At 39.0% G+C, this 22,670-nt stretch overlaps 1 protein-coding gene and 1 non-coding gene across 6 annotated transcripts in view; both read left to right on the top strand.

The window, feature by feature from the left end:
- The window catches only part of SIM1 (SIM bHLH transcription factor 1), a 70,315-nt gene that overhangs the window by 22,590 nt on the left and 25,055 nt on the right, over positions 1-22,670 (top strand). For all 5 annotated transcript variants that reach the window (XM_086707493.1, XM_086707491.1, XM_086707492.1 and 2 more), the window contains one exon: positions 17,284-17,452. In XM_086707493.1, the coding sequence (XP_086563619.1) occupies positions 17,284-17,452 (169 nt within the window). The remainder of the gene's footprint in view (positions 1-17,283; positions 17,453-22,670) is intronic.
- Positions 14,658-14,761, top strand: LOC112862962 (U6 spliceosomal RNA). The gene has a single exon (XR_003223821.1). It is a non-coding gene; the product is annotated as a U6 spliceosomal RNA (small nuclear RNA).

Raw genomic sequence — 22,670 nt, 5'->3', positions numbered from 1 at the left:
CAAATGCTAAATATTTTTTTCAAAGTGCTGTCACTTTCATTACATAGTTTGCTCCTTTGACAGCTCTGTACAGGGTTCGGGCAGGGATTTTCCAGGTGAGGAAACTGACATCAGATATGCTAAGTAAGTGGGGAAGCCAGGATTAAAGCCTGGGATCTTGACTCTTACTGTATCCTAGGTTCCTCTGTATTGGGGTGGGAGTCAGGGAAAGAGGGATGGATTTAAATGGGTAAGGCCTGTAGTGTTCAGCCCACCCAACTTCTGGATAGGCTTTCGTCTGGTCTCATTATGGAAGATTAAAAAGCTGCCTCTTTGTTGCTGCTTCACAAATATCTTCACAAAACAGATATTGACCATTTGGTGGTTTAAAACTAGCAACACTGTCTTCTCAAGAACATTCAATTAAGAATATATCTTTTTTTTTTCCTTAAGTCTCACTAAGAACATTTTCATTTTGTAAGAAAAAATGTGGCCTGCAAACATTTTAGTTTTCCCTGAGTTGCTTACCTTTAGATTTCATAGATACATTATTGCTATTACTAATTATTTCATTTCTCCAACCAGATTTAATATTTTATGTTTTTGTTGAACAAATGTGTTAAAACAAATTTCTGCTCTCATTGTGTACCCTACAATGGGTTGGCAAGCTAGGTCATCCTTTTTATCAGCTGGGACACAAATTACCTCTCATGGCAGTGGGCTATTTCCTAGATGGTATTCTGTGTTTGAGGGACAATGGCAGGAAAGGTTGTCCACTGGGGATTCTGTTGGTGGGGGATGCTAGGGATGAAGGGCCTCCCAGCATGCTCTGGTCAGGTGTGTCATCCTCTGGCCCTTTGACAATCCTGCTACCTGGCTGCTTCCATCTCCCCAGGCCTCTCTGGCCTCCGCACCTTTCTTTGTTGTTGTGCTGAGGGCAACTGAGTCACAGGACCTCTTTTTTAAAATGTTCTTAGGTGGAGACCACATGGTATGTGCTCAGTGATGATCCTGACCACTCTTCTTTGGCTGTTGCAAGGGAAAGAGTTCTGATCTTTGAGTCATTTCATAGAAAAACGTGATCATTACCTCATTGGAGGTGGGGATATACATGTTACTGTGAATGGACAAATTCAAATGAAGCTTTACCTGAACTTCAGAAAAATATGTTTTCATCTTCTGACTTCATCTATTTGCATTGTGAGCACTGCTAGGTTTGGTTCAAGGTGTGGATATGTGTGTGGATGGGGAGGATTATGCATATACTGATAATTTAGTAAAAGGCTGCACTTATCCAGGGCTTCCCTCTCTGTTCTCTGTTCCCACTGGCTTGTGACATCTCTCCAGATGAGCAGGTAGTGATAGAAATTTCATCTGGGTTGAAGGGCTGTACCTGTGCCTAAGCTGTCAGGCAAAAAGGATTGGTTGGAGTTTAGGTGACACCTGGAAATGCCTGAGTACCTGTCAGTAGAGGAATTTCACAGTCTGTCTTGTCTGAAGGAGTAACTTCCCCAGTTCCTTTCCCCTGTCTTAGGCATTCTGAGGTCCAGGGAGCTGGCAAGGGTGAGAAAGGTGGTCTATGGTGATGGCAGGGCTAAGGGGGATGAGAAGGGAACTTACTTTTATAGGGCCTGGCTGAGTCTGGGCCATCTGTGTACCATCTGTGACTTTTACTCTGAGAGGCTATATTGAAGTAGGATTGTGATTTTTTTTTTTATGAAAACCTACAGTATCATTTGAAGCAACCTGAAGGAGCAAGGTATGGGCTTTGGCGTTAGAGAACTCTGGGTTTGAATATGTTTTACTGCATAATAGCTATGGGATTTTGAGCATAGCTGTATTCCTGTGAGCCTCTGTTTTCCCATCTGTGCAATCAAGATATTTGAACCCACCTTTTAAGGACTGAGGAGGATTATATGAGATAATGTATATATAGCACAGAGTGCGGCAGACAGCAGATACTCAAAATAACTATTGTTATTAGCTCTTGATAATTATGTGATGTCACCCGAAATACTTTGAAAAGAGAGGAGTGGTTCCATTTTTAACTTGAATTGCTAAATCTTCAAATCCACAAATTTAAGTATTTACCTTCTCCCCCCTCCAGTTCCACACATTTCTCCAAGCATTGTGCTCTTTGTGGGTGGCTGTTTCTATAGTTTGGTTAAGTCGCCCTGTTTTTCACTGCTCTCACTGTGTACCCTACAGGTAGTTGTGCTTTGTGCTAGGAGGAAAGGAAGCCAATACTTATTGAGTACCTTATTTGTCCCAGGCAAAATGGAAGGTGCTGTACATGGTGCTTTACAGGGAAAAAGAAAGTTCTAAGAAACCAAGCTTTTATCCAATTTCTAAAGTTAATTTAGTTGGAACCAGTGTTTTGTCAACTTTCCCAATGTCAGTAATTATAACTTAAAGTGAATAAAACATGCAACACTGACATTTTTGATGGTGTGCAGTCTATTCCCCTTTACTCTGTGTGCACTAGGTGTGGCTGAATCAACAGTGTTTCAGAGAGTATGGCAAATGGCAGTTATTTATTGCATGAATACATGAAGCAGAGGTCTTGGCATCTCTCGAGTAGTTTACAATTTAGTTGGAACTAAATATTTAAGAACTCAGATTAGCTCAGTTCAAACTGATATGGTGCACTTGGGCTATTTGTTGCGAGCACAGAATTCAAAGAGGCTTGAATGGTGGAGCTACTAGGGAAGGGGGAGAATTTAAGGGTTGGAAGCAGAAGTAAGGTCTTTTGAGATGGAACCGTGACATATACTCATTTGTCTCATTGTTGTTTTCTTCATGAGAAAATAACATAACACAATTAGTTTCCTCTTCAAATTAGATTCAGCAGTGCTTGTCTCACTGTTCTCATATGAGCTGGGTTTTCTTTCCTTCTTTTACCTTTATACCCTGAACTTTTTTGTTGGAACTGAATGTGTTTCATCATGATTGGAAACTATTTTCTCTAAGCCTCTTACCTTTCTCAGATTAGTACTGGTATATATTTTGAACATGTTCACCTAGCCTTAGTTTTATATATATATATATATATATATATATATATATATATATATGTTTATATATATGACTATATATATGTTTATATATATTTATATATACATACACACGTATACATATATAATATATACATATACACATATATTACATATATGTACATATAATATATACATATATGTACATATAATATATACATATATAATATATACATGTACACATACACATATATTAGCATCTAAGCATAGAACACAGTTTTTAAAGTTTTGAGGATGTCATTATTCTGAATGGAATGTAGAATGTTATTGAAATGAATACACAGTGTTGCCACATGTATAATGGTTGTATTTCAAAATGGTTTTTAGAAAGCAAATTTAAGGTACACATAAGGAACATCAATAGATTGGAGGAGATGGGGGTGCAAAGAACCTGGCTCTTAGGTTCTAGGTTTGCAGGGCCAGAAGGCCTCCTCAGTGCTGTGTTTGATATCATTATCCTACTGCTCTTAGAATATGATGCAGTCTAATCCCTAGACTTTTTAGCTAGATGTTTCAAACCCTGATAACCAGAGGAATGCATTACAAGGTACTTGTAAAATGAGATATGAAATGAAATATCACTACTTTATTATGCATCATAGCATGTTAGTTAAGAACTTGGGCTATGGGTGTATTGCCTATTCAGATTCCTGGGCTGCTACTGGCTATCTCTGTGGCTATGGATAAATTGCTTAACTTTGTTGCCTCACTGTTTTTTAATCTGTAAAATGTGTAATGTGTAATAATAATATCTATTTCATAGAGTTGTTGTAAGCATTAAATGAGATAGATTCTTGGCCCTGTGCCTGACACCAAGTAAATGTGAATTATTAGGGTGAGATTATTGCAGTGAAATTAGATCAAATAAGTTCTTATTTAATTTCCAATAAACAAAATAAATGTCTGTGAGGCTGAAGGAGGGAAAGCATGAGTCTTAGGAAGGCAGAGGGATGCCCAAGAATGAGAAATCAGCAATCATTCTGGTACATCTGGAAAGGATTGTTAGATCCTACTTCCAATGATTAGGACTAGTAGGCCTTGAGGCAGTCATAAGTGTTTTCTTGAGCACCTATTAGGTGTCAGGCACTGTGCCAGGTTCTGGAGATATCAGAATGAATGAGACAGCGTCTGCAGGAAAAGGAAATAAGTGCAAGGACAACCTCTACCCCAGCTTGACCTCCCTATGGGCTTGCTGATGACAGGTTCCTTCCTGGAGGGGAGTGTTTCCATTCACAACTAGAAAGAAGCAGGCCCAGAGTGCCTTGGCACTGTTCAGGTCAACCCTGGAGAAAAAGCTTGCAGGTGTGCTCAGATTCCCTGTGGTTAGATGGTGGGGAGGGAGTGGAGACAGTAAGAGGAGCAGAGCTGCTGGGGAGGGCTGTGCGAGCGTGTGTGTGTGTGTGTGTGTGTGTGTGTGTGTGTGTGTGTGTGTGTGTGTCTGGGGCGGGGGGGCGTGAGGGGGATCCAGACTGGCAGCAGAGAAACTGGCTGCAGGCCAAGGAGTCCATCTTAACTCTTACAAAATCGCTGTTTCCCTGGGTGGAGCCTCTGCATCTCATTAGGTCAGCCAGAGAGAGCAGCTGTGTGTGCCAAGGTGATTTTTGTCCTGTTGGAATGATATTGAGCTGCGTTTTGCTCTGCTTTGAATGGAGTTTTTTTGTGGGGTTGACTTCTAATAGGATTTGGAATCTTAGTTTTAAATGGAAGAATCACACTAGAGTCAAATAGTCTTTGTACATTTATTCTCTTTAAAAAAATGTTTCTAGTGATTTTTAGGTTTTTGTAATATTTTAAACTTTTCTCTTGTAAAGGGTAATCTCACGGCATTGTTGCCCTGCCCTGGAGAGACGGGGAGGTGACTGTCAGCTGCAAGTGAAGGGGAGGTGGTGGAAAGGTGCTCTGTTTGCTGCCATATTTAGAAAGGTCAGGGAGTAAGATTCACTCACATTTGAAAGACTGCTATTTTGTGCCAGAGGCTCCAAGAAGCCAAGTCATTTAGCCAATATAACACAGCTAATGAGTAGTCATGCCAAACCAGAGACAGGACTCCCGAGCCCACCTGATTTCCTCTTTGGCCTGCTGTCTGTAAGTTGGTAACATTGTACTAGGGTGAGTCGTATGTAATTGCCATTTCTGTGCATTAAAGCAGTTCGATAGTGGTGATTTCCTGTGATTCCACCTAATATTTGGGAAGTAATGGGACATTTTGAAGAGATTTTGCAAAAGTCAATGGATAGTTTACTACAAGACTTCAATATGGGGTCTCCACAAAGTGACCCAATTGCTTCACAGTTTGGGTGTGCTCAGAACCCAGTCAGCTGCCATGCAACATGCTTAACCCCTTGGGCCCAACACCATGTCCCCCTCACCAGTTTCAGCATCAACAGTTATGATATTTTCGCAAAACAGCAATCCGTAAGTATTACCCATGGAACACTATTTTATTTGGAACGTCTAATATATTACCAGGATTCAAATGGACATTGCTGTCTTTACTGGAAGGGTATTTCTCCTTTGATTGATTGCTAAATGGCTAGAGCTTGTGAAAGGATCTCTCTCTCTCTCTCTCTCTCACTCTCTCTCTTTTTCCTGGGGATTTCTTGTTCAAACAGAATTTGTTGTATCCACATCAGTAAAGCCGTGCTAACATGGGCTGCTGGCCAGATCGTGGAAATAGCCTCATTATATTGAACTGGATGTCATAATGGTACCCATTAAGGTGGGATTCTCTCTATGTTTGTACTTTTAAACCCAAGTCCCTTGCCACTTTTTTACATCTCTCTGAGAATAGCAACATTCTCTGGTAATGCAATCTGAGAATGTGCTGTCTCTTGCCTCCTCCCACTGAGAACCATTACAAAAATAGAATCCCTGGTTCCGAGCATTTTTAGGGGTTATGGCTTGCTGCTGCTCCTCAGTCATTCATTTTACTCTTTGCACTTGTGATGACTATAATGTGTTCTGGTGGCTGAAGGTAAGAACCCATGAGATGTACTTCTTTCAACACTACCATTAATTGACATTGGTGTCCAAATATACGATGGGAAAAGAGCAGCTTTTTTCCCCCCCAAAAAACTAACCAAATGCAACACAGGGTTTTTCATTTTAATTTTTATAAGCTGTTAAGAGACTAATAGTGTTGAAAGCACTTAGCATTTCTATTAGCTGTTGAAATCTTACTATAGGCCTGGCAAAGTGAAGCATGTGTTGTACTGGATTTGGGTAATGGAATCCTGAAGGGTCCCAGCTCAGGAATGCTGGACGGATGAAGCCCACAAAGCAGAGGGCAGAGTGCATGTCTGTTTCATTCCTCCAATTAGAGTAAAGAAATAACAAAATGCAGGGTAGCATTTTATTGTGAGGGATAATTGAAAATCGGGGGGGAATATTTAGATACGCTACATGGTGTTTTACATTATAATCTCTTTTCTATTTGTGTCTCTTCCCAATGGACTCAATAGGACCTCCATTATAAACAAATCTCTATCATTAGAATTAGCTTAATTTCTGTTGCTATACTTAAGAGGATAGTAAGAGATGTTGTAGAGTGTAGTCCTCTCTTCAGCAAATGGGATGGTTTTTGCATTCACCCAGAGAGTATTTCCCCAGTGCCTACTGGGTGCCAGGGTCTATAGGAGGGTTAATGTTGTTACCAAGACAGACAAGGTCCCTACTCTCATGGAGGGTAAATTTTAGTGCGAGGAAATAGACATTACTTATAAACAAATAAATATGTCATACAATGTCAGGAACTGAAAGGAAGAAATCAAGCAGGACAAAGAGATGGGAGTGGTCAGGGAGGGCCTCTCTGAAGTCTCCTGAATGAAGGGAGGGAGGCAGCCATGCTGAGACCTACAAGAAGAGCATTCTCAGCAGTGGGGAGCAAATGCAAAAGCCCTGAGGTAGAAACCAGCTTGGTAAGTAAGTTGATGAACAAGAAGGTCACTGTCACTGCAGCAGAGAGAAGGGGTGAGGGAGAGCACAAGAAGCTGATGCTAGAATAGGCAGGGTCAGACCATGCTGGGTCTTGAAGGCTTTGGGAAGTCACTGGAGTTTTGAGCAGAGGCATGGCATGAACTGCTTTAAGCTATGAAATGGTCATCTGGATGGGGTGGAAAATAGGCTTTGGGAAGGGTCGAGGGTAGAGGCAGGGAGACCAGTTAGAAAGTGATTACAATAGCCTAGGTGAGGGAAGATGATGGCTTAAAGACAGAGGTAGGGATGAAGGGTCAGATTCAGGATGTGTTGAGGGCAGACAGCTGGAGTTTGCAGATGGATTGGATATGAGCTGTGAAAAAATGAGGAGTCAAGGACAGCATCTGAGTTTTTAGCCTGAGTAATTTGGGTGAATGGTGGGAAGGAGCAGATTCATAGGCAGGAGCAACAATCAAGGGTTGTGTGTGGGGATATTTAGTTTGAGATGCCTGTCATTCATTTGAGTGGAAATGTCAGGCAGGTAATTAAATCTGGGTGTCATGGAGTGGGGAGGTCTGGGCTGGAGATTGGGGGTCATCAATATGGAATTTAAAGCCAGCAGAGTGCATGAGATCCCTTGAGAGTGAGCAATAACTGAGATGCAGCCTGTAGACTAAGCCCTGTAGCTCTCCAGTGTTATGGGATCTGCGGGAACAGGCAGTGTCCCCAAAGAGGCTGAAAGGAAGTGAACAGGGATCAGCATGCGAGTAGTTTGGTGAGATATGCAGTAAGGCTGTACCCTGGGGAAAGTGTGAAGTTTGTCTTTGGAACATCCCCTCCCTTTTCAATGGCAATCCATCTTGTCTATGGTACCCTTTCACCTGATATCTTTAGTATTTCTTATCCAGAATAACAACTGCTCTGGTTTTCAAAGTATGGCCCCTTGACTGGCAGCATCAGCAACCCCCAGGAGCTTGTTGAAAATGCAAATTGTGATCTGTACCCTAGAATTACAAATGAGAACTTCTAAGGGGCTTCTAAGGGGCTTCTAAGACACGTTGAAGTTTGAGAACCATGGCTCTAGGGAAAGGAGCTGAAAAAACTGAATCAGTGAAAAATAAGGATGAGGCTTACTCTGTTAACCTTTTCTGAGCCATCTGGCTAAAGCCTAAGAAATAAATACCTAACAGTAGATTTTAAGCATAAACCAGTAGACCATTCTTGAGACATCTTTGTGGGGACCAAGGAAACCTCTCAAGCCACAAGTCATAAATTCAGGCAGCTGCCTATTGTATCTTTGGTAATGAACTCTACTGATAACTATATATTCTGTGTAGTATTATACAAGCTCTCTGACTCCAAATATGAAGGCAATGAAAATTTTGGCATTTTGGTGGGCAATCCAAAATCTCTAATGATAAATCACAACTTATTTTAAAATGTTTAAAGTTGTTGAAACACAACTTATCTACCAGACAATTTTAAATAATGCCTCAATAGCAAAACAAATAATAATAATAATAATAATAATAATAATAATAGCAGAATGTCTGTTGAATTGTGAATTTTTATTCATAAAATACATCTCAAATTTATTTTAGCCATTTAAATAATGGAGTTTAATGTATATTTAGTCAAGCATTACAGTAGTAAGGGCTTAGGGAGATTAGAAATAAATGAATCCAATTAAAGAACACGTCTGTGAGATTTGATATGTCATAGGTATGAATGAACTGTTTGCACAGTAACTGTAAAGAAACCATTAATGATTAACTATCTAGAAGAGGTTTAATCAAGAATAAATGCTATAGGACATATTTTAAAATATTTAAGTTAAACAAATGGAGATTTGTGCCTTTGAAAACATCGTGCCATGCCATCATTTTTGCTGTGTTTTTTCCTAGAGAGTTCAAAGCCTGAGGTTCTACTTTTCTATTATCTGCAGGAATGCCAGTGCCTTTGTGTTGTGTACAAAAGGGCAGAGCTCTCAAAGGTGCCATGAGGTGTGGCCTTGAGGGGTCTCCCCACTGTATGTGGGAGAGTTTTGGGGACACTTTGGTCTTGAGTACAGAATGCAAATTTCCCAGTGTTGTGGGGAGATTATTTGTTTGTGATGACAAGTATTTTTTCTGTTCCAGGAGTTTGTAAGCAGTTGAGAATAGGAGGTGTGTTCTTCTTACCTTCTCTGCCAGTGGCTAGTTTTAGGGTTTAGGAATCAGTTTTGCATGGGTCTAAAGAACTGAGTGAGAAAGCTATTCCTGTGAAAACAGAACCTTAACCAAATATAAGGTGTTAGATAATGGGTTCCCCCATCACTTATCTACCTTAGGTATTTAAAGAATTCTAAGGGGAACATATATTTGAAAAACAGCAGTTTAATAAAATGACAGTGAAGATTAGGGGGATGGACACAGAGGGTGGGGAGGTGAGAAGGAAAAGAGAGGCCAGAATAGCATGTATGAATTTTATTTTCTATTTGCCTCTTCCCCCCCCCCCCCCCCCCCCAGAAGTGCATTGAATTAGCAGTCTTGACTGTGGAAAAGGAGACTGGCATTTTAAAAATTTATGCCTTTGGTGAAAGAGGCAGCACATTCTGCATTGATTTGTTCAGATCTAACTTTTAAAGACCGACACCTCCCTAACCACCCCCCACCTCACCAACCTCAAGAAAATAAGAAACAAAAAAGCTATAAGATCAGTAGCATTTGGAACCTAGATCTATGGGATTTACAAATACACCTAAAATTTAGTAGCTATAGATATAGAATGAATTTTGGAGCATAAGAAATTAAGTTTTTCAGAACAAAAGATGCAGTCCCGAAAGTAGGGTTACTCCATTTAAACAGTGACAAATATGTCATCTATAACTCGCAGGAAACTAAGCCGTTGTTAGAAACTACATGGCAAGACTCTTTTTTTTCAATTGTAAGTAATAATTTAAGTTATATTATTCAAAGAAGGAAACAAAGTCATATAGTTCACATGAAAGCCTTCAGAGACAGATAATTCTGTAATGTAGGAAGGGTGGAAAATAGATTAGAAAGTAAGTGAAATATCTAGGCACCAAGAGAGCATATGGACATTTGGACATTTAAAAATTATAAATGGTGTTCATGAGAAGTTGAACCTATGGGAAAAGAAGTTTAGTGGTGTTCTCTCCTCTGTAATTTAATAATATTCATAGAGAAGACACCCTGAAAACACAAGGCAGAGAAACTGGGAGCCATTTCAGTTGGAGGTGAGAATACCTGAATTTTGCTCCAATTAGAGTTTCTTTTTCAAGAAATATTTTTCTGATTATAAAAGTCATACATGTTTATTATAGAAAAAATTAACAATATACAGAGGTATAAAGAGAAGGTAAAGAACATGTTTAATCTATTTTCCAGATATTCACTATTGACATTTTAATTTTTTGCCTCCCACTACATGTATATGCATATACAGTACATATTAATTTAAAGAGATAATTTTTCATTTTATCAATAGTGTTTTTCACATCACTAGAGTAAAAAAAGTTAATGATTACCTAATATTTTATCACATGGGTACACCATAATTAAGTAATGGTTCTATTGTTGGTTTTTATTTGCTTACTTACAATTAAATGTAAGAAATTATGCTAAGTACCCTTGTGTATAGACTTTTGATACTTATCTCTGATTATTTTCATTAGATCTATTTCTAGAAGTGGAATTACTGGATTTAAGGAATGAACATTCTTAAGACTCTTGATAAACACTGCTAGTTTACTCTCTTATCATTGGTATGTAAGAATGCCCATTTATTTCAACTTGTCTTCATTGAGATTTTTTTGTCATTAAAATAAAATCTTTGTTGATTTGAAAGACAAAAGTGACAAAAAGAATCTGATAGAAACCTTAATTTGTATAGGTTATTACTAGTGAGGCTAAACCTTTAAAAATTGTTTCTCAGCAATTTGTGCATTGTTTACATCCTTTTTATATTTTTCTATTTCAGAGATACTGTATTTATTATCGCTTTGTAGAAGTTCTTTCTCTGGGGGTTTAAAGCACTATTCCTCCTGGCTCTTTCAATACAGTTGCAACAGTTTCAAATAAATGGTTGAGGATAAAATTAATTTAGTATTCCAGTTTGTTTAAGAATCACATATGCCATGCCTGAATTGTAACTTTACAAAAAATAAGTGCATTTTATTAATATACATAACACTAAAACAATAACATGATTTGTTTCTTTAATTTAGGATCTCACAGAATATCAGAATGATCATTATTAATTATAATCTGGGAATTTAAGAATCCCTCCCATAAACTTGCTTACTTAGTAGGTATTTTTTTCTTATTTATGTAGAGAGGTTTGCTAGTTTTTTGAATTTTTGGTCATTTGTATTTGAGATGAATAAAAATTTATTGCAGTGAGAATTATTTTGTTAATCACTTGCAAGTGAGAATCTATTCTCTATAAGATATGGTGCTAGACAGTAAGTAGAGACTATCAAAAGAGAAGGTATTAAGGAGATTGTTGTCAAATACACCATTCACACTGTGTGACAGGAACTTAGGTGTGTTACATGAATGTTAGAGGCAGTGGACAGTGTAGGAACTGAGAGGAGGGAGCAGGAAATCACTGTGGCCTGTGTGGGTAAAGAAGCAAAGTCAGATGCATGTTGTGGCAGGTCTGGACTTAGCTATATTTCAACATGTGTCATGGGTTTGTAGACAGGTATTTCACAATCCCTATCATGCAGATGATTGACTTTGCTGCATCTTACCAAAATATTACAGTTTTTTACTGTATTGTTTTTTTTTTTGTTTGGTTATTGTTTGCCTATTGTTTTTGGTTGTTTACCTATGTTTAGACCTTCGTCTTTGCTTCTTGAAATCACAATGTGATGGTAAACTTTGTGCCTAAGCCATCCCTTACCCTTGTGGTGCCATCCACTCCATAGCATGTTGGATGAGACCTACAAAATAGAGGAGAAAGATATTTCTAGGCAGAGGCAGTGTTTATGTAAAACCAAAGACTTTTTGGGAACTACTAAAATCACCAAAGCAAATGGAGAAAACCACAAGGAGCAAACACAAATCCACTTATTAGTATGAGACTATTATATTTCCAAGGGTGCCTTAGCCTAATTTCCCAGCAGATGTCTTAGTTTGTGAGCCTCTCACAGTATGGAATCCTCCTTATCAGCTATCTCTGCTGGGCTCCATGGGAGCCTGAAAATGAAACATAAACTAGGTCTCTCTGCTGCAGAGGTTTACCTAGTGGCCTGGTGGTAACTCTGCCAGAATATAAAGAAGGTCATGCACTTCGTGTGACAGTGATTCTAGAATCCAATTAAAAAGTTTAGTATAAGACGCAGTCGTTCCTACTTAATCCGATCACAGTTTAATGCAATCCTCTGCTTATTGCAGTCAGCGCCTTTGGAGCCAAATCAATTGCATGTCTTTGTTTCCACGTTTTCCTTGGTAATTTGATCACCTACAGCTGTTTGTTTTTTTTTTTTTTAAAGCTCAATTGGGAAATCTGGCAATATCTTTTAAGAATTGCCACATAACATAAAACCAATAGAGAAACTTCAGAATGACCAGTTTAAAAAACTGACATGACAGAAGCAAAACTTCAGTTGTCTAAAATAGAAGTGCAATAGGATATGGCAGAGTCGAAGAAGAAAAGTTCTTGCAGAGAATCTTGACTCAACATCAAGTGATAAAATACTGTTGATTGTTTATCTGTATAATTATTCCAACTCACCTGAAGGTTGTATGTATGGTTGTGCTGCTGTTGGCATCATGAGGACACCAGTCTTCCAGTCAAAATGATAGAAATCATATTAATGCATTTCTCTGAAGCTAAAAGCACCTGTTAGTGATATAAATACCTTTTATTTGTTTTGCAAGGGCATCACCCTGAGCTTCCCATATGGCAAGTTGGCATTTACCTCATGAGTGATCATGGCATATTGCTGAAGGAAAGGCTGAGAAGGCCAATGGTGCAAAAATGGCCCCTTTTATTCTATTGGAATTTGAGTAACTCCAAATATGTACATGACTATTATAAAGTTTAGAGTAGACTCAGATGGTTAATTCTGCAAATTGAATGATTTCTGACTGTCCATAATGGAATAAGAGGATTACTTTGGTCTGTGCAAATACGAGTGAGATTGACAAGCTGCAAGTCCTAGTGATTGCAAATTACCTATTTCACATTGCTTTCAGAGCCGAGGTACCTGAGGATGTCTGCAGTTCTAGTACAAGTCATTCAAGGGGGGAAAAATCCAAACAAATGTAAATTGATATCAATAGCCATTTTGAAAAATATGCTAAAGGGCGTATGCCACAGTTCCTCTTTTTGATATGCCAGTCGTATCTGGGAGAACAGAGTGAGCTGCCCTAGTGAGGGTAACCTGTGGAGTCCTGAACGTGGTCTGTGTGGCACTTTTCAGGAAGGCTTTAGAAGTAGAGCAGGGCTGTGTCCTGTCCCTCCTTTAGTAAAGTCAGCTAAGTCCAATTCCTCACTGTACTCATTCAGAGTCTAAGTGCTGGGCACCCAAGTATTTCATTTTGTCCCCCTCCACAGGGAAACATCAAACAGCTTTACTAGACATATACCTAACTTTAGAGGATGGGTGTGTGTGTGATACCAGAATGTGCCTCACTTCGGGGGAAGGGAGGGCATGTCTGAGTTTGGAGGGAAATGGAACTCATAATGTGATTCCCATCAGCATCTAGACCTTTAATCTATACAAATGAAATAGTATAATAGAATTCTAAAAGTAAAACAAATGCTTTGTTCTTAGTGAATCTGCCATTCAGAGTTGCTGTTGGCACCACATCAACTGTACTTGAAATGTCTTTAAGTGGGTATTCTTTTTTGTTGTTGTGCTTTTCATCTTAACCCATCTTTCAAGTTGTTAGAGGAATAGGAAGGCTGAGCTCCTCTCAGAGTGTCGGGTCTGTACTGTTCCAAGGTCTCTATTTGCTTACTTAACAATGAAGAGCTCATCTTAATAAGTATTTTGGCCACACTGCATTAGAGTTTAGAGACTAAGAAGCAACAGAGTGCATTACAATGAGTTAGAGGTAGAAAGGAAAGAAATACAACATAAGGAAATGTTTGTAATGAAATGTATTACAGTTGCTACCAAAGTGAAACTACTGTCTTAGAGAAATCAGGTGCCAAAAAAGGGCCACAAACTGTGGAGGTGAAGAAATAATACTTAGTATTAATTGAACATTTACCAAGTTCTAGGCACTGTGGCATGAATTTCTCACATAATATTTTTCTGAACCTTAGCACATCCACATGAGTTATAAAGAGGAAAAAGAGGTCTTGTTGGGGTTGTTACACAGTAAGTGGCTCAAATTGTGATCTACCTGACCTCATGATCTTTTGCTAAGTTCTGGTGGACTCTTTGTGATCTTTTTAGATGTGCATCAAAATATTAATTTTTTTATCAAGAGTATAACTCTTTTTATATTTATTAGCATTTTCACGTGAATATGTAGAAATTCAAATCATTTGTTGGTTTTAAATCTTTATTTAAGCCTCTTTGGAGTATTTCTATCATTGGGAACTATGCAAGAATTTTGGAAAGACTTCTTCAGTAGTTGAGATGCATACTTTGGGAGTCTGAAGAGAAAAATGGAGGAATCCTAGTTTGTTCTCTGCTTCTTGACATGAAGTCCCTGTGCTGAAATGTTGCATTCAAAATGAGTTTTAGTGCTTGCTTCGGCAGCACATATACTAAAATAGGAAGGCTACAGAGATCAGCATGTTCCCTGTGCAAGGATGACACAGAAATTCGTGAAGCATTCCATATTAAAAAAAAGAATGAGTTTTAAAAATTATTTGGCCATATTTTCAGGGGTGCAATGTTTTTGTCTAAAGTAAGTCTAAGTAAGTCCTGTTGGGCAGGGACTGAATGGATATTCCTCTACCAAGAGCCCATATGACATAGGAGATACCCAAGAATGGAGGCTGTCAGAGCCCACCTTGCTCACTGTCACATGCACATGATCTCAGGGCAGGTGGGTCAGGGGACTCACGGCCTAAAGGGGTCTTTTCCATCAGAGAAATACTTCTAGGCTGCTGGTTATTAGCAGTCATTGAGGAAAACAGTCCTTTCTGATTTGTGTCTTTGTCTTCTTCCTCTTCCAAATGTGTGAAATATTGTGCAAATCGCCATTGGAATATAACAAAATATCTTTTGACTCTTGCCCTCTAGGAACTCAGAACGCCTAGGAAAGACTAGACACTGTCACTTGAAAAATAAGGTTGGAAGAAGAAAAAAAGAGTTTCTGGTCCCCTCCCTGTTTCCCTCAGGAAGTGGCCCTGGTGTCTTCTTCATGAGCACAGCAACTTAGTCCTTCTGTTCATTGATGTCTCCCCAGGGCCTCCACAGAGACACTCAATATTGAAGGAATGAATGAGGTTAGAGGCGAGTAGGATTTAAAATAGTTCTTTTTAAGAGGAGTTCTATAGGTATGTGTTGAAAGAGCAGGGGAAGAGAGTATAAGGTCAGTTTGGGGAGAACTATTTTGAGTGAAGTGAAGGGCCATTGAAGGAAAATTTTCAGATACTGTCAGAAAAAATAGGTGGGAGCCACATGTTGGAGAGCATTGAATTTCTGACCAAGGAGTGCCCAGAATCTGTGTTGTGTGTTTTCCTTAGGGGGTGATTAGAGTAGGAAAGTAGACCATCAGTGTGATTCAACTTCCCAAGCTTGGAAGGCAAATTGCATGCCCATCTTCTAAATTTTTGCTGCTTATGCAGGATAATTTTTTTTTTTACTTGCACTGAGTTGATGGACTATTTGATATGAAGTCATTGTAATTTGCTGACATATACCACTACACTGTAGTTTGTGGCCATGATATTATTGAACCTGTTTTAGCTGATTTCTATCCCCTGTCACTTGAGGGACTCCTTGCCTGAATTATCCTTTTGCCTTTGCCTGATCTCTTTGTAGAAGAACAAACAGGGAAAAGGAAGAGAAGATAAATGAATGGTTGCTGATCTATGGAAATCTACCAATCACTTTAACATATCTAACTTTATTAGTTTATTACATTTAATATACATATCTTAATCCAAAGGGTATTAAAAATGCATGTAAATTTTTTAAAAAGGTGAACCCATTAGAGAAAAGGAAAAATAAAATAAGAAAAATAAAGGAAGCCAGTGGTGTTTGCTGCACAGAACACCTGCCACGAGGACTGGTACAGTTGTTAGAGGTGGTTACAAATCGGATTTGGGACTCAGAGCCTTTTGACTTCCAGTGGAAAGAGGGAAACATGGTGAGTTAGATGATTCACGGTGTTTGTGAGATAAAAAGAAATCAATTACCCAGGAGCAAGCAGCCCAGCTAGTTCTGGAACCTGAGAGAAAATTCTCCCACGAGTCCTCATAAAGAAGACTATGAAACATTTTTCTTTTTGGCTGCCAGTGGGAAGGGTTGATACCCTCTTATGAAAATGGAGGAGTCAGACAACATTCTCTGCTGCCTGGAAGCAGGCTGAGATGGTAGCTGGGCAGGGCCAAGCTGTCATCTTCAGCCCCTAAATACCTCAAGCAATACCTTTATAATGAACTCTCTAAGATATACTCTTTATCCCCTTCCTATCACAGCCTTCAGTTATTATGTTTAATATTTGTTTACTGTTTCTTCTTCCAAATAGCTTGTAATCTGCAGAAGGGCAGGGACTCTAGGCATCTTATTTATCTTTCATTTCCACATAGCACAAAACCTGGCATATATTAAGAGCTTCGTAGATATATATTGAAGATGGAGTGGAAAGAACTGGTGCTTAAAAGAGATTTTTAACTACTTACAAGCCTGGTCTCACTGGTTTGCTAGCTATAAAAATATTAGGAATGTTTACCAGAATGATTGATCTTGAAACAGCTGATGTTCTTCTTGCCAGTAATCAGATAGGATCAGTTTACCAGACAACTCAGTTATCTGCTGAGTTCACCCTACACAGAAAATGTTGAGAGTAGAGTTTATAATCTGTACCTCACCGATGAGGACACAAAAGCTCAGAGAAGTTGAATTACAGATTTATTTCCTACTTATAAAAATAACCCAAAATGTATTTTAAACTCAAGACAATTTCATGAGCATATTGTATCACTTGGCTGTGGTACGTGGGGCAGCTACATCCCTACCCGTTAGTTAAATGTTAGGCATTTCTAAAATAATCAAGGTGTTTGTGGCAACCAGTTATATGGCTAACTTTTGCTTGCTTCCCTTTTCAAATATGGATTACTGCCATTCCTGGTGAGAGAACACATGTATCCATTTCCTGTGGTGGCAGATTAAGGGCTGTGTCCTCTCACCCTGCAGGGACACGGAATACAAAGGTTTGCAGCTCTCCCTGGATCAGATCTCAGCCTCTAAACCAGCCTTCTCCTACACCAGCAGCTCCACCCCTACCGTGACTGACAACAGGAAGGGGGTCAAGTCCAGGCTCTCCGGCTCAAAGTCAAAATCCAGGACTTCCCCATATCCTCAGGTCGGTGCACTGCCATTTTGCAACTTTCTTTTTTTTGTAACTTGGTTTGGTCTTGAAGTTGGGGAAGTATTAAAGTGGTTTGTAATTAATTATCTGGTTGTAATAAATTTAAAACTTTATATATCTGGAAAACTTTCTAAAACTATCTTCTTCCTTCTCTTCTTCCTTTAAAATAGGTATGCTAGTAAAAATTTGAAATGATCTGGTGATTAACTGGTTTTATATGAAGATCATGAGAGACTCAGTTGTAGTCGGAACCATAACTGTTATTTCAAGGAGATTTATCCTAAAAATTTCCCCTCAAGCAAAATATGGAAAACTAGAGCTTGACATAGTCAAATTGATTTTTAGGACAGGGACTGAAGTAGAAGGAAATTAAGAGGTGGAGGCAAAGAATCAAGGATGCATTTCACCATGAGATTTGAGCACAGGAGAACTATTTTCGGAAATAGTCTACCAGATGGGGGTAAGGATAGGAAAAGAAACTCTCCTCTCATCTGTACAAGGTGATGAGCAGATAAGACCCAGAGGAGGTATTCCAGAAACAATGCAAGGTACAAAGATGAGTCTGTATTCTTAGAAGGAAAAAATTATTTTTCTGATCAGTCACTGAGATGTAGAAATTAGACAGTCTCAAGATATATGCACAACTCTCTTCTGGCCTGAAAGAAGTAGGACAGAACTGGGGATCTCCTACTGCCAGGACCCTGTGACCATCTCACCTCCTCTGTCCTTTTCTGTTTTTTTTATGTTTATTTATTCATTTTTGAGAGGGAGGGAGGGAGGGAGGGAGAGAGAGAGAGAGAGAGAGAGAGAGAGAGAGAGAGAGAACAAGCAGGGGAGGGTCAGTGAGAGGGGAAGCAGAGAATCTTAAGCAGGCTCCAGGCCCTGTGCTGTCAGTTCAGAGCCTGACATGGCACTCAAACTCATGAACCATGAGATCATGACCTGACTGAAGTCAGACGTTTAACCAACTGAGCCACCCAGGTGCCACTTACCTCTTTCCCTTTCTCTGTGGTGCCACATCGCTGGAGTAACTCAGGAGATAATTGCTGGGCTTATATAAAGCTAAACTGGATTTTGAGTCATTTTGTCAAAGTGGTCTTTATCATTTATGTTTTAAATGTATTTTTTAAGCAAAAAATGACTAGTGGTTACAGAAACTGTTATTTCCTTACTTATCAGAGCTCTATTATTCTGTTGATTTCTACAAATACATATACTATTTGAGAAAATGTCATTCATTGAACTAATGCTCACTAAGAAGCTACTATTTGCTAAATTATTTTAGCAGCTTGGTATATAAAGATGAGAAGATCATGAGCCCCAAGAGACTTATGTCACACAGTTTAAAATCTCTCACAGAAGCCAGATCTCTTCACTCTGACAAAAGGGAGAAAGTAGGTATGTGATGCCCAGACAGTTTTCAGTGTGCACCCTCTGTTATGAGGACTGAGCACTTTATGTAAAAAGTACATTTTAGTTAAAGTCACTGTGGAGGAGGAGTTGCTTCTTTTTGTTAAACATCTCAGAAGGTTTTCTTATTACAATCTTGTACCTTGGGGAAAAAAGTTTCACTGTCTCTTTTTACTACTTGGAAGAATGGATTATGCCTTTGGGTAATTCCATCCTTAAATATACAGGAGTGCTGAACACACAGAGGAAAGAGAAATTTAAATTAGGAAATGCTAAGTTAAGAAGAAATTTATCCATTTTTACACAGTAATTAAGGTGCAAAAACAAAGTCCCCCCATTGGACTTCCAAAAACTCATGAATTCTGTTTTCCTTTTTTAAATTTTTTTTAATGTTTACTTTATTTTTGAGAGAGAAAGAGAGAGAGAGCATGAGCAAGGGAGGGGTGGAGAGAGAGGGAGACAGAGAATCCAAAGCAGGCTCCAGGCTCTGAGCGGTCAGCCCAGAGTCTGATGCGGGGCTCAAACTCATGGACTGTGAGATCATGACCTAAGCTGAAGTCAGACACTTAACCAGCTGAGCCACCCAGGTGCCCCTGAATTCAGTTTTCTTGCATGCACAGCTCTAACGTCTAAAATGTCTATTAGTTTACTCTAATGGTAGACTACTCATTTTTTTTTTTTTAATCTTGTAACTGTCAGTAGACTTCTCTTTGCATGTGTGGTCAGGGAGGAATTAATTTGAAAGTGCCTAGGTGATTCAGTCAAGTGACTCTCGAATTTAGCTTAGGTCATAATCTCACAGTCATGAGATCGAGCCCCACATTGGACTCTGCATCAGGCTTGACGTTGGGCATGGAGCCTGCTTAAGATTCTTTCTCCCCCTCTCTCTGCCCTTCTCCTGCTCTCTCTCTCGCTCTCTCTCAAAAAGTGAGAAAGTTATACATGTTCCCTAGTTTAAAAGTAATACAGGAGAGTTGAAAATAGAAAAAACACTTCTCTTGCCTCATTTTCCCTCTCTAAAAATGCACTTTCTTCTAGAAGTATTCTGTGATGTATAAAAATCATGCAAATGCACACACATAATGTCCGTATAGGATTTCTCTTTATGTTGTGTGTTCATTTTTGTGGTTAATACTTACATATATGTAGTCCTTGTAATTTTGGCCATATGTCTCATTTGAAATCACAGTCATGAATTAAGTTTACTTACCATTTATGTGCCTAGTAAAGGTTATTCTTTAATTGTGTTTACTTTAGATAGTCATGGTGCTAGGTCAATCACTGACTGAGTTCCTACCGTATGGGCTACTAATATGTAGAGATCAGAAATGGAACTCACAGTTTATGCTCTAGGAGCCACTTCTATAGACAGATGAAGGAACAGACGTTTGCAGTGAATTGTCATGGGGATGAGCAGAGGGTCTCCCGGGGGCACATCAGCAAAGCATGAAATCCAGGGCAAACTCATCACTGTTTCTGCTGGAAGAAAGCAACTTGGTAGTATCATCTTGGATTCCAAATCCTCAGGAATGTTCAAGAAAAAAGATTAGCTACTCAAAAGTCTCATTTGTTTCAAATTATTCTTATATAATAAAGGGATACTTAGCTTTTAATTTTCATGCATCATTGCTAATATGTGTCTTTGGCTCAGTAGATGTTAGCTGAGCACTGAAGGATGCTATGCTGGCCATTGTGGTGAACAAGGGTAGCAGGTGGGTGAAAGGTGCTAGAATATAAAGAAGTGGTGTAAGAAATGTCGTTATGTTTTGCAGTACAGCAGAAATAACACATGAGAATAAGTAACGTATAAGAAAGAGATGGTGTACACAAAGGGCTTCATGAATGATGTCAGCTGCGTGGACTATAGCCTGGATGATGGGGGAATGCATTGTGCCTGACCTGGCTTTGAGAGTAGGATTCAGGTAGACAGGCATAAGGGAAAGGAGAGGACACTTCAGAAAGACCAACATTATGAAGAAATACAGAAAGGTGTTGTGATTGGGACTGGAGGTGAAGTGGGGAAGAATTTGTCCCTGGGGATGAGGACGCAGGGTGATATGTTTGGAAGCACTGATTGGTGCCAAATATCTGCCAAACCAAGGAATTTAATTTGTTTTGGGGAGAACCAGTAAAGTTTTTTTTTACTTTAACCAATTTATACACACTTTATTTTTTTAAGTGACAGAAATAAAAAAATTTTAATATAATTTATTGTCAAATTGGCTAACACACAGAGTGTAAAGTGTGCGCTTGGTTTTTGGGGTAGATTCCTGTGGTTCGTCGTTCCCATACAACACCCAGTGCTCATCCCAACAGGTGCCCTCCTCAATGCCCATCACCCATTTTCCCCTCTCCCCCATGCCCCCATCAACCTTCAGTTTGTTCTCTGTATTTAAGTCTCTTATGGTTTGCCTCCCTCCCTCTCTGTAACTATTTCCCCCCACTTCCCTTCGCACATGGTCTTCTGTTGAGTTTCTCAAGATCCACATATGGGTGAAAACATACAGTATCTGTCTTTCTCTGACTGACTTATTTCACTCAGTGCAATACCTTCCAGTTTCATCCACATTGCTGCAAATGGCATTATTTCATTATTTCTCATTGCTAAGTAGTATTCCATTGTACATATAAACCACATCTTCTTTATCCATTCATCAGTTGATGGACATTTAGGTTCTTTCCATAATTTGGCTCTTGTTGAAAGCACTGCTATAAAAATTGGGGTACATTTGCCCCTATGTATCAGCACTCCTTTATCTTTTGGATAGGTTCCTAGAAGTGCTATTACTGGGTCGTAGGGTAGTTCTATTTTTAAATTTTTGAGGAACCTCCGCACTGTTTTTTGAGAGTGCTGCACCAGTTTGCATTCCCACCAACAGTACAAGAGGGTTCCCATTTCTCCACATCCTTGCCAGCATCTGTTGTTTCCTGAGTTGTTCATTTTAGCCACTCTGACTGGAATGGGGTGGTATCTCAGTGTGGTTTTGATTTATATTTCCTTGATGATGAGTGATGTTAAGGCTCTTTTCATGTGTCTGTTGGCCATCTGGATGTCTTCTTTGGAAAAGTATCTATTCATGTCTTCTGCCCATTTCTTCACTGGATTATTTGTTTTTTGGGGTGTTGAGTTTGGTAAGTAAAGGTTTTTGAACAGGAAATGAGAGCATTAAGGTGGCTGAAACAAGGCACACTCCTCATTTAAATAATCCTGACGCACATCTGTGAAGGTCTGAACTAAAGTTCTCTACGGAGGTAAAAGGCATTATAGAGGAAGAATGGATGAAATTCTTTGTATCCTTGGCTGCTTGTACCTCTGCTCCTTGTAGAGATATTTTGATCATTAACGATTTATCTTGAAATTGTGTTTTAAAGCTTGTTTCTTGTAGTTAGTGACACACTTATAGTGAATTTTCCTTCATGGGTTAACAGAGCCGTAATAAATGCATTTTCAGTTCCTAAATGATCAAGCTTCTGTGTTTAATTTTAAATACTTCTTCCCCTTTTCTCAAAAATAAAATGTTATTTCCATGTTCATATGTTTTTAGCATGCAGATTCTCATTAGAATTTTCAAGAGGCAGTTTCCAGAGGAAAGCTGAGCTCATGGGGTAACGTCTTGCTCCTCTTATTAGTTATGTAAATGGTGATTTAATGATTCTATCAATGTTCTCTGTTAGGCTCTTTGCTCTCTTATGTATTAGGCATATCTAGAAATTTCTCAAAGATGTCTGATGAACGTCAATCAGTAACACTGCTTTTTGGAATTATGTAGGCACCTTCTTTTAACATGTGAGACATGCATAA

The sequence above is a fragment of the Puma concolor genome, chromosome B2 (assembly GCF_028749965.1).
Source record: "Puma concolor isolate L17-30 chromosome B2, mPumCon1.1.hap2, whole genome shotgun sequence".
Classification (NCBI taxonomy): domain Eukaryota; kingdom Metazoa; phylum Chordata; class Mammalia; order Carnivora; family Felidae; genus Puma; species Puma concolor.
The sequence above is the reverse complement of the archived record's forward strand: the minus strand, read 5'-3'. Positions and strand labels throughout refer to the sequence as shown.